Genomic DNA, 13,162 nt, shown 5'->3' with positions numbered 1-13,162 from the left:
GCCCAAAACATCCTCTCCGACGTCAGAATTGACGTCGGATGGCCAGAGTTGGTCGGCTCGCGGGGAAGAGAAGCAGGGAGGGAGAACTCGGCGCTGGCTTCTTTCTGATGATGGCAATGGTGAGTGGCCAGCTGTGCACCCCCTTGGGCCGTGCACCTGGGGCGGACCGTCCCCCTGCCCCCCCCTTGGTACGCCACTGATGGGGAATATACAATGATGAGTCATACCAATTAAAATGCATAGGAAATAGATATAGTACACTACAAGCAAATCTTCCACTCCATGCTAACCTTTCTGGGAATAAAAACATGGAATGACTTCTATGAAGCAACCAGGAAGGAGACCAACTACACCACATTCTGAAAAAAACTGAAACCACACTTCTTCAATAACTAATGCTTTTTGTTACTGTTTTAGCTGCTCTACTGTTTTAGCTCCTCTCCCTCTACCCAGTCCCCTCCTCTTGTCCTTCCCCCCCCCTTATTTCCTCTCCCTTCTCCCTTCCCTGTTCCCCCTCCCCTTTCCCCTCCTGATTAGTCACCTAGAGCTTGTTCAGGTTTGTGTGACTGACAAATGGAAGATTAGATTAGATATACTAGCAACAAGATTATACATTTCAGTTGATTATTAAGCATAATCAGGAAGCAATATAAGCAACCAAGGATACACATTTAGCAGTTACACATTATAAATTTCAATCGTAGTTGAGCACAATCAGGAGGCAACACATGGACAGTCATCAAGGTGAGCAAAATTACTGTACTTTAGCAGAGTTTGAGCAGAGATCATGGTTACGGTCAGAATTAATGTCATTGGTTTGTGCTATTGGTCGTTGGAGTACTCTGTGAAGAATAAAAGCTTTTGAGTTGTTTTTTGCAATCTGAGTCCATCAGAGTTCTAGGCATTAAAATCTAGTTATTGAGTATGGGTCTGGCGAGTCTGAGTATGTTGTTGCTGTTGAGGTTTGGATATGTTGTATAAGTAAGTTTTTAGATTTCTCCTGAACTTTAGGTAGTTGAATTCTTTCCTACTACCTAAAGTAGTAGGTAGGCAGACTACTCCAGATTTTTGGTAGGCAATATAGGAGAACAAGGAGTTGAAAGTTCTTTTATATTTTACCCCTTTGAGTGAGGGGAGGATCATCACTGCAATATTGGCTATTTTGTCGAAGTAAAGTGGAGTTCGGAAAAGATATGAATTGATGCCTCCAAAGAGTTGCTATTGCATATATCAGGGGTGTCCAATGTCAGTCCTCGAGGGCCGCAATCCAGTCGGGTTTTCAGGATTTCCCCAATGAATATGCATTGAAAGCAGTGCATGCAAATAGATCTCATGCATATTCATTGGGGAAATCCTGAAAACCCGACTGGATTGCGGCCCTCGAGGACCGACATTGGACACGCCTGGCATATATGGTTTAAGATGCAAGAGGTTTTGAATTCAATTTGGGAAGACATTGGTAGCCAATGAAGTTTGTGATAGTCTGATAATCTATTGAATTTCTTGAGCCTAAATATTAGCCTGATTGCCGTGTTTTGAATCAGTTGTAATCGTTGTAGCTATCTAGTGTTTATTTCTTTTTTTTTTTTTTTTTTACCATGAAGATTTATTAGTTTTCCAAAAATCAGATAACAAGAACAAAAGAAAAAGGTACAGAGTACAGTGGCAAATTGCATTTACAATTACAAAATGGAAAGGGCAAGATTAAGCTTAGGAAACTCAGGTACATACATTTTGTAAATATGCAACTAAAGGAGACCATCTCGTTGTTACAGCTCGAGACTGACCTCTTTTCCTATATAGATGCAGATCATATTTTTGATGTTGCAAAACCATATTCCACCAGTGATGAACATGGAGTAAATCGGATGATTTCCAATTTGAAAGGACTAGTTTTTGCGCTAATATCAATAGAATATCAAATAATTTTTTATGTTGTTCTACAAGAAGAATATGCGGAGATTGAGATTTAAACATTACTATTGAAAAAGACAATTCTTGTTTCAAATGGAAAATTGATTGCATAATAGTCCATACATCATACCAAAAGGAATAAGTAAAAGAGCATTCATATAACATGTGAATGATGGAACCAGGGTATGATTTACAATTCCAGCAAATGTCAGAAGAACTAAGGCCAGATGTTTTAAGTTTATAAGGAGTCCATATTGCTTTATGATACAAGAAGTACATAGATTGCAATGTACTGGCTGAAGAAACTGCTTTTATGGTTTTAGACCATAAAAGAGACCAGGACTTAGTGTCAATTTGACAATTACAGTCTTTTTCCCATATTTCCTTAAGCACTAGAGTGGATGGTATGTTGTTCATTAATAATAATTTATATAATCTAGAGGCCACATGGCCTGTTGTCAAATATTGTGAAGCTATTTGAGGCAAGGTTGGTATATGGGAATGAAGAGAATCAAAAAAGGGGATAGCAGATATACAATGTCTAAGTTGCAACCATTTAAAATAAGAAGAAGCAGGAAGGCCAAAATTAGTTTGGAGAACATTAAAAGGGAGCAATTTATAGTCTGTATCCAAAATATCAGAAAGGCACAAGATACCCTTATCTATCCATTCCTTCCATAGAAAAGGTTTCTTATTTATAAGAATATGAGTGTTAAACCACAAGGAGAGTGACAGCGACCGGAGATATGGATGATCTAGCTGGGAGTCAAGTTCTAGTAGGCATTGTGACGTCTGTTTTAAAATGGGACTGAGGAGATTAATTGTAGAAGTCGTTAATAAAGTTGAGGGAGGAAGTGGTTGTATAGCTTGTTTTTCCACTTCTAACCATATTGGTGAGTATATATCACTTTCTGTGAACCAGTAAAGACCTTGGTGGGTGATGAATGCTTTATGGTATATAAGAAAATCAGGGAACAAAACACCACCTTTGTCTTTAGTTCTCTTAAGTTTTTGGAGGGCTATACGTGGTTGTTTATTTTTCCAAAGGAAAGAGGACAGGAGTGAGTCAAGTTTTTTGTAAAAGACAGGTGGGAAAAGCGATGGAATCATAAGTAAAATATAGTTTATTTTAGGCATTAACATCATTTTAATTGTTTCAAGACGGCCCCACCATGATAAGTGTAACGGATGCCAAGAGTGAATCAGAGTCTTGACTAGTTGAAGGATATGTTGAGAGTTGATATTTATAGTATCTTCAATGGATGTGGTGAGTTCAATACCAAGATACTTTATTTTTGTGGGCGTCCATTGAAGCTGATAGGGCTTAATCATGGAGGAGTTGGAATAATGATTAAGAGGGAAAGATTCTGTTTTATCTTGGTTGAGCTTATATCCTGAGAAAGAGGAGTAATCTGAAATGGTTCGAAGAAGTTCTTTTATAGATGTCTCAGGATTAGAGATGTACAAAAACACATCGTCTGCGTAAGCAGAGAGCTTTACTTCAAAGGAGTTACATACTATACCTGAGATATTCGGGTTCTGTCTAATGTGAAGTAATAGGGGTTCAAGCGCAAGGTTAAATAAATAGGGAGACAAAGGACATCCCTGTCTAGTTCCCCTATGTAGTCGAAAGGATGTAGAGAGGGTATTATTTGCAATAATTCTAGCAGAAGGATCAGCATATAGAACTCTGATCATGTTAATAAAGGAAGAGGGAGCACCAAACCATTTTAAGATAGAAAAAAGATAATTCCATTCAATTCTATCAAAAGCCTTCTCGGCGTCAAGCGAAAGGGCAATAATAGGATGCTTAGAATGTTCCGCAATATGTGCCAGATGAAAAAATAATCTAGTATTATCAGCAATTAGCCTACCAGGCATGAAGCCTATTTGATTTGGGTGGATAACTTTGTGTACTAGCATTTTTAACCTATTGGCTAGAATCTTCGCATATAATTTGTAGTCCACGTTTAATAGTGAAATGGGCCTGTAATTTTGTACCAGAACAAGGTTTTTATTAGGTTTTGGTAAGACAGTAATAATGGCTTCAGAGAAACGTGAATTTATGACATTTTCAGGGGTCAGGAACTGAAATAGATGGTGTAGATGGTATATTAAATCATTCTGGAAAATCTTATAAAATTCCGCTGGAATTCCGTCAGCTCCAGGGGATTTATGAGATGGTAGTTGTTTCAGAGCGATCTGTAATTCTTCTAGAGTAATAGGTTTCTCTAGGATATGTACATCTGTTGCTGACCAATTGGGTTTCTCAATTCCCTGTAGAAAGGAGGATAAGGAAGACGACACGGAGGGTGAGTCAGACTGATACAATTTTTCATAAAAAGTTTGAAACTCTGTCAAAATCTCAGTGAAGGAGGTTACGGTTATATCATCACTATTCTGGATGGCGGGAATCTGAATTTTATGCTTTTTCCTTTTTAGGTAGGAGGCTAGTAACTTACCACTCTTATTTCCCTCTGCATAATATACAGCTTCGGTCGTAAAAATTTGCATTCCAGCCTGTTTAGAAAGGATAGAGTTATATTGATATTTGAGATGACATAAAGTATTATACTGTAGAGGATCTTTTGTAATGGAAAATTTGTTTTCTAATGTTGAAATTTAATTTTCTAAATCTGTCAGAGCGGATTTTTCCAATTTGTGTTTATGGGAAGCAAGAGAAATAAATTCCCCTCTTAACGAGGCCTTAAAAGCTTCCCATGTGATTAAAGGATTGGTATCTGAATAGGGGTTTTGTTTAAAATAGGTACTAATAAAAGTTTTTATATGTTGCACAGTCTGGTCGTCTTCCATAAGTGAAATTGGCATTTTCCATAGAGGGGATTTAGGAACAAGATCAGGAGCCCAAGTTAAAACACAGGAAATTAGAGAATGATCAGATATGAGTATCGGTGATATAGAAGAGTTGATTAATGATTGGATGAGATGCTGTGATATGAAAATGTAGTCTAGTCGTGAAAAACTATTGTGAGGTATTGAATGATAGGTATATTCTCTAGCGGAAGGGTGCTGGGTTCGCCAAGAGTCCATAAGATGCAATTGCGAAATAAGCGAATGAAAAGATATATGAGATTTAAGCGGAGTTATTTTAGTGGTAGATTGTTTATCAATATGTAGGTCAAAGGGAATATTGAAATCTCCTGCTAAAATAATCGGTAGAGGATCAAAGGACTGAATGTGGGTAAGAAGAGTTAAGAAAAACTCCGGAGAATCCCCATTAGGCGCATAAACATTTATCAATAAAAAGGTGATATTATGGACTTCTACTTGAGCAATTATCCATCTACCATTAGGATCTATCTCCTGTTTAATAATGTGGGGTTTGAAAGATTTTGAGAATAGGATAGAGACTCCTCCTTTTCTCCCAGTGGATGGAGAATCAATAGCAGATTCAATCCAAGGGCAGGATTTGGTTAGAATAGAAGTAGATGAGAGGTGAGTTTCTTGTAACATGACTATATCCGGTTTTTTTCTTTTTAAGTGTAGTAGTATTTTCTTCCTTTTAATGGGATTTCTCAGTCCATTAATATTCCAGGAGACAACAGTGACCTGGGATTGTTTTGTCAGTGACATAAAGTTAAGAAAGCATTATATTCCAATACTGATGAAAAGTAAAAACCTTCAGAAATAGATTGTAGAAAAGAAAAAAATGCAATACGCCCTGTACTATAACACACTAACACACATAACCTCTGTAACACAGAGCAACATGCTCTAGCAAAAGTAACAGGCATAAGGACTAAAAAGGTCCAGCCAAGAAAACAGAGAAAAAAGATTGGTTCCATTCACCAAGAGAGACTCCGTGGCACATAGGAGTCCTCTCTCCATATAGACATATCAAAAACAGTTATGGAGCAAAAAGAAAAAGTAGCTCAAAAAAAAATCTAGACATATAGTCAGAGAGACCTTTAGATTACAAGGAAGCAACAGTATAGTGTGAGCAATATTCAAGGTCTATCAACCAATGCAGTCAGATTAGAAAAAGGAAATTCAGATTAAGACATTGCTATCTTTGATAAGAGCAGACAAAGAAACAAAACCACAGTGCAAGCAAAAATATTGCAAAGAAGTAATGGAAGTCCGTCCGCAAGGCAGTGGCAGACCACCTAGTAGCGCCATGGCTACGACCCCTACCCGCACCGATCACTCTCTCCACCAAATCTCTTCTGCTGAGGGTTGCTTTGAAAGACGCCATGTCTGCAGCTGCCTAGTGTTTCGCCGTGTTGATTCTTGCCGCGCTGCGCTCCGCTGCTCTTGCCGCTGGGGAAGGCTGTCGCTTCACTGCCCATTATAATGTCCAGTAAGTAGACAGCTGCAGTAACTTGGCAGTAACTTGGATTAAAAGTCAGTTAGTATAGCAGTCAGCAGCGTAGGGAGTTGAAGCAGTCGGTGAGCACTAGCGCCATTAACAGCTGGTCCACGTGCAGCCGGAAACGAAAGAAAATCTTCGAGGGTCAGTAAGTACATTAAACTGAGAAGTCAAGTAGTTCAGGAAGCAGATTAGAGAAAATTTTAAGCGGACGACATGCCTTGTGTTTGAAGATTATCCAGAAATGACTGTAACAGCTCCGGGGATTCAAAGTGCTTCGTCGAGTTGTTTATGGTTACAATCATTCTGGCTGGGTATTGCAAGCCGTATCTCGCGCCCATAGACTTGAGACGCGCTCTCATTTCAAGGAAAGATTTGCGCTTCCGCGCTGTGGTTTGTGCAAGGTCAGGAACAATTAGAAACTTTTTCCCTTCAAACGATAGATCCTTTATTAGTTTAGCAGCAGTGAGGATTTGTAGCGCTTGCGGGTATTTCAAAAGCTTTGCCACAATCGGTCTTGGTCTGGTTAATCCTGGTTTCAAGAAAGATGGCGCTCTATGTGCGCGCTCGAACTGCAGCGGGAGGTCAGAAGTAATGTTGAGTATTTTTGGAAGAAAGTTAGTTAGGTATCCGATCATGTCAGTTCCTTCGGCTTGTTCTTTTAGACCAATGATTCTAATGTTATTCCGTCTATTGCGGTTACAAAGATCCTCAAAATCTTGATCCAACTTTTTAAATCTTTGTTGCACACGTTCTTCAAATTGTGTGAAGGAGAGTGCCGCCATGTCTGCCCTATTTTCTAGTGTGTCGACACGTGCTGTGCAAGCAGCAAAGGAGGCAGTAAGTGAAGTTATATCGTTTTTCATTTCACAAGTGATGTCGTATTGCTTTGTTATTAACTCTTTCAAAGCACGTAATTCATCTAAGACTGCATCGGAGGAGGCATAAGCTGGCTTACTGATAGACGATTTTTCCGGTGAAGGAGGATCATGCTTCGTTCGTTTAGAACCGGAATTCGGAGAGGTCTCAGATTTAGAGGCTTTAGAAGTAGACATCTCACAGAGAGATTGAGCTAGAGATACTTAGAAAAAGTAAATTTTAAATCTTGCTCCGTATCGATATTCCAGAAATCGTAGGAGGAGAGAGGATACTATGCAGCCATCTTGTCTCTCGGCTCAATAGCGCCCCCCCTCTAGTGTTTATTTCAATATATAATGAATTGCAATAGTCAAGCTGCAATAGAATGAGCATTTGGACCAGAATAGCAAAGTGGTGTTAAAAAAAGAGGTCTGATTAGCTGAAGATATTTCATGCTGTAGTTAGTTTTCTTCCACAGGTTAGATAGTTGTGATGAATAGGAAAGTGTAGAGTCAGGAATTATACCTAGAACTTTCAATATTTTGTGCACCGTGAGATTGTTTCCTGATGATAGAGTCAGGGAATTGGAAGTAGTTTCATAGGTGTGTGGAACCAGAGCAGTTTGTTCTTGGTGGTGTTTAACTTGAGTCTGTTTTTTTGTTGACCAAGTGCATATTTTGATTATTTCTGTCAAGACTTTTTCTGGAGCGTTTGAGAATGATAGGTGTTGTATAAGTAGGAAAATACCATCTGCATAGGTGAATAGCTACTCTCCTTCTTTGAATTTGTAGTCCTTGAGCAAGCTCATGAATAGGTTGAATAGGATGGGGGATAAGATAGGGGCCTTGAGGAACACCACAGACTGACTTCCAGCAGTTTAAATAAAAAAATGGCAACTTGATTTTCAGTTTGGATAAGGACTACCTACAGAAGGAGTCAGTCCTGAATGTCATATGGGCATTGAGGATTGTTTAGAGCTCGAGGAGATTTATATGGTGAGTTTTCTCTTGAGGAGACCGGACTCCTTGAGTGTGGAGGCCATCCATATGAGCACCCCAGCCTAGTATGGAAGCATCTGTGGTGAGGTTTGATGGCTATGGAGCTGAAAGGGAAGACCTCAAGTAAGGTTGTATGGAACCAACCACCATTGGAGGGAGTGACAGAGGTTTGAGGTGACTTGGAGTAGACAGATATCCTGTGGCTTGAGACCATTTGGTTGACAGGATCCACTGTGGTATTCTGAGGTGAAAACATCCATAGAAGATGACAGCAGATAAAGACCTGCATGGTCAACCAAAGCTGCCCAAAATATACATACTTAATCTTGAGCTGTCCTTGCCATATTCAATGCATTGACCAGGGGGCCTTAAATCCAGTCCTTGGATCCACAACCCAGCCTGGTTTTCAGGATTTCCACAATATGTATGAGATCTATGCAAATAGATACCATATCTTCAATCAGATCTTTGTCCATCATGGTGGTATGTAGACAACACCCTTGTAGATACAGGCTTCATCTTTTCTTTGCAGGATGATCCATTTCACTTCTTCTTTTCCTCAGGTTCCATACATACAGCATCAGCCATTTTAATATTGTTTTTCACACAAGTGCTGTTCCTCCACTCCAGTCTTTTCTGTCCTTCCTAAAAAAGATTATAGCCCAATATTATTGTGCCCCATTCATGGGAATCATTGAACTAAGTCTTTGTGATAGCAGCAATATCTAAGTCTGTCTCAGACATCAGAACTTGCAAATCCTAAACTATCTTTGATTAGACTGCGAGCATTTTGTGCTCATTGCTTTCCATTTGTTGCTAATGAATGAACTGTTTAGATGGTTTGTTTTATTAACTTTATCATTCCCTCCACTGTCATGCTTTTGCTAGGGGTGATTTCCTGAATGCCTCTGCTTCCTATTGTCACCTATATGTCTTAGCAGTCCTATTTATACAGTTACCTTGGCTGGTTAAGTGCTATATATTGACAGTTAACCGGCCAAGTTCTGACTCTGCCTCCAGAATACCTCCAAAATAGCTGGTTCTGAATTGGCATTTTCATTTTCAGTGGCACTATCCGGCTAACTGCTGCTGAATATGGCCTGTTAGCTCCAAACAAGCAATTTAACATGCCAGGAGCCATTTCTAGCCAGTTAAAATGTTTTGAATATCAACCCAATACTGTCTGAATTTCTCCTCAAGGATCCTTTTTCCTGTTCTTGAAAAATGTAGCCCATCATTACAGTAAAGCCTTTTGTTTTCCATATATTGTCCCATCCTTCTGTGTATCTAAAACCTTCTTGTTGACACCTGTCTTTGAGACCCTTTTTGAATATACTCACTCGAGGAACGCAGAGAGAGGGGAGACATGATTGAGACATTCAAATATGTCACGGGCCGTATCGAGGTGGAAGAAGATATCTTTTCTCTTATAGGACACACGGCAGCAAGTGGGCATCCGTTGAAAATCAGGGGTGGGAAATTTCATGGCGACACCAGGAAGTATTTCTTCACCGAAAGGGTAGGTTGATCACTGGAATGATCTTCCACTACAGGTAATTGAGGCCAGCAGCGTGCCAGATTGTAAGAAAAAACGGGATAGGTATGTGGGATCTCTTCATGGAGGAAGTTAGGGGGTGGGTCATTAGAGTGGGCAGACTTGATGGGCTGTGGCCCTTTTCTGCCATCATTTTCTATGTTTCTATGTTTCTATATAGTCTTTTCTATCCCTTTACAAAGATAGGTAGTACTCCAGAACAAAACCTATAGTCTGAGCCAAATACTTTAGCCCCTCCCCCAACCCCTAAAAGACTCTTTGCACTCCAAATGCACTATGGTTGGCTAGATGATTTGTCTACAGATGGATTAGAGCAGTGCCCGCAAACCTTTCAGCTGGCGACACACTAAACTCAGTGCCCTGGCTGGAAGGCACCCAGAAGTCCGTGGATGTTGGAGTGGCGTCATCACATCGATGTTTGCACATAGGCGGAGGCTAATATGTCCGCGGCCCTGAACCTGTCGCTTTGGGGGAGGGGTTATCCTGGAGGAGGGAAAGTAGGAGAGAAGCCGGCAAGGAGGAGAGTCGTCTGCGCCGGCTGACTGCCAACAGGACATGCTTCTCACCATGAGAGGCACATCCTATAATCAGTCAACCAGCACTGGCACCTCTCCTCCATACCATCTTGTCCGGGCACATCAGAATCAACTGCGGCACACTGCCTTCTAAAGTAGATTCCTGGTAATGGTTAGTTATCAGGCATGCACAGCCCACAGACCCTAGGTCTGCAAAATGATGCAGACAGTGCTAATTTGGAAATCACATTAGTGGTGGGAATCTACTGGCGAGTAATTGAAAACCTTAGCTCAAAACGTCCAGCTTAATAGCAAATTAATGTTAAACACGTGCATCTGATTTTGACATTTGTAAGCCAATTGTAATGACAGACATTAATAGTTTGAGGCTTTAACCTTTCACAGCTCCTGGCGATTTCAGAAATGTACAATTATCAATGTTCTCAGCCTTCTCAACTCAATGTTTTTCTTTTATCCAAGATATATTATTCAATTTTACATTCAAAAAACAAGTTGACAAATTCCAACTAAAATAACTATTAACAAGAACAGTAATAAATAAGACATATAGTACAACCAAAATGGAAATGTTTATGTCATGTGTATAAATGAGAATCTGAATAAAATATGTGGAGGGGCATTTTTGTCAGACCATCCAAAAAGAGGCGTTCTTCTCACATATATTTTTGAACAGGAAAAACATCATGAAAATATATGAGATAGACATCCATATTCTAGAAACTTCTAGCATGAACATCTATTTATAAACTGGAACATCAAAGTTACAAACTGGGGAAAACAAGCGACATGAATGTCTGTATGGAAGCATTCTTTGAAAAAGGCCCAACAAACATCCAAGCAAAGCAGAGGGGGAAGCCTAGCGATTTGTGCAATGGACTGTGAACTAGAGAATGACAATGGGACAAATTTTTCCCCGTCCCGTCCCCACGAGTTTTATTGCTGTCCCTCTCCCTGCTCCATTCCTGTAAACTCTGCCTTAACTTGCACAAACCTCGTACTCTTATGATTTTAACGTGTTTGAGGCTTGTGCAGATGAGAACAGAGCTTAGGCATTGGTGGAATGAGGTATTATGACATCACAATCTGAGCTCTAGAATGTTGCTACTTAGGATTTTAAAGTGTTTGAAGCTTGTGCAAATGAGGACGGAGCTTGCAGGAATGAAGCGTGGACAGGAAAAGAACTCGACGGGACGGGAAAATGAGTTCCTGCGGGGACGGGGAAAAATGTGTCCCTGTGTCATTCTCTAATTTGAGCCAAAGGACTCATTTTCAAAGCCCAATTTAACTCTTAATTTCTAATTGTTAGCCCATGAGCCCTCTAGCAAAAGCAACATACCTATTATACCTGAATGTACACCACTTCAGGCTTGCAGGCAGCCTATATATTTAGATACAATAGATATTTTTCTGTTTCTGCAGGGCTCACAATAACAACAACAGAAAGAGCTCAAGTGGGACTTGATTCTAAGTCCTTTTCTTTACAGTCATAAGAACATAAGAGTTGCCATACTGAGACAGACCAAACGTCCATCAGGCCCAGTACCGTATTTCCCCATGTATAGGCCGCCCCTTTGTTCAGGCCGCAGGAAATGCCAATGTAGGTTTTAAAATTCTTAGATAAGCCACCCCATGTTACTAGCCGCACCCTATCTAAGAGTCCCGCGAGAACTGACGACAGGCATTGAGGAAGCAGCGCAGGGCCAGGCTGGATGCTGAAAAGATCGCTCCTGCCCTGCACCGCTGGCTGCAACATTGCAGGAGGCAGCCGGCAGCCGTACAGCAAGGGAGCTACAGGTACGGGGGATTCCACTAGTACCACGGCTGATCTACTAATGGAGTGGCTTATCTACGATGTCTTTAGATAGGCCACCCCATATAAGGAAGCTGTACCCACTGCAGCAGACTGTAAAACCCATGTAAAGACCGCGGCCTATACATGGAGAAATACGGTATTCTGCTTCCAATAGTGGCCTATCCAGGTCAGGGCCGCTGTGGGGGAGGGAGTAGGATTTCCCCAGGCCTGTGCTCTGGGGGGGGGGGGGGGGTGGAACTGGCAACAACTCAGGTAAGATCCAACAACTTTCCATCCCTTCCAATCCCCCCCCCTTCTATTATCCTCTACTTGCCTGGAGTCATTGATACAGAAACTGAGTTTTACCCCTCCTAAAGGACAGTATTCTGGGCCCTAGGACTTTGGAACTTTATTATACTTCCTACCCAAATTTGAAGGAACCTTTTTTTGGACGGAGTGATTTTTGCAAGCCCATGGTAAAATCCTGTGTTACAACATGTTAAGCCCATATTTTAGCTCGCTTGAATAAATGGCCCCTAAATTTGAAAAATGGAATTGCCTGTGAAAATATCTGAGGTCAGGTTTTCAAACATAATTTTCAGAGCTAAGACTTGATTTTAACTGGTAAATCATTTGAAAATCAGTCTCTAAGCTTCTCCCACAGACAGATAATGCGTAAAATGTCTTGCTAAATCACCTTATTCAACAAATCCTTTTGGACATAATTTTTAAGTTCAAATGTGAAAGGACTGGGCCCTTTAAGTGGTGCTATACAAGGTCTGTTCAAAATGTTTCATGACTGATTGTATAAAAATTTATTAAACAATCTTACAACTTATTCCATTGGGTTCCCTTCAAAGTACTCCCCTTCCCTACTTATACACTTTTCCCAACATCGTTTCTACTTCTGGAAACAGTCCTGAATCGCCAAAAGTTGCTGTGTTAAATTTTGCTTCATGTCTTCAATGATGTTGAATTGCTTTCCTTTCAGCGTGGATTTAAGTTCAGGAACTAAGAAGTCAGCAGGGGCCAAATCAGGAGAGTAAGGTGACTGGGGAAGAACTGTCATCACGTTTTTGCAGTTGTTCTTCTGGTTGTTGGTCATCAGCCATGGAACAAACTTTGTCACAATGCAAGACATTCCCAACTTCTATGTCAAAATGTTGTGGCATGAACCAA

The 13,162-nt window shown here is 40.4% G+C and overlaps 1 protein-coding gene across 1 annotated transcript in view; it reads right to left on the bottom strand.

Moving 5' to 3' along the window:
* Positions 1 to 13,162, bottom strand: part of LOC117357880 (collagen alpha-1(XXI) chain-like) — a 381,914-nt gene that overhangs the window by 128,238 nt on the left and 240,514 nt on the right. Inside the window, exons 20-21 of the mRNA XM_033939103.1 lie at positions 9,900 to 9,911; positions 157 to 174 (exon numbers count right to left, since the gene is read on the bottom strand). Of these exons, the coding sequence (XP_033794994.1) occupies positions 157 to 174; positions 9,900 to 9,911 (30 nt within the window). The remainder of the gene's footprint in view (positions 1 to 156; positions 175 to 9,899; positions 9,912 to 13,162) is intronic.

The sequence above is a fragment of the Geotrypetes seraphini genome, chromosome 3 (assembly GCF_902459505.1).
Source record: "Geotrypetes seraphini chromosome 3, aGeoSer1.1, whole genome shotgun sequence".
Taxonomy (NCBI): Eukaryota; Metazoa; Chordata; class Amphibia; order Gymnophiona; family Dermophiidae; genus Geotrypetes; species Geotrypetes seraphini.
This window is presented reverse-complemented; position numbering and strand designations above follow the sequence as displayed.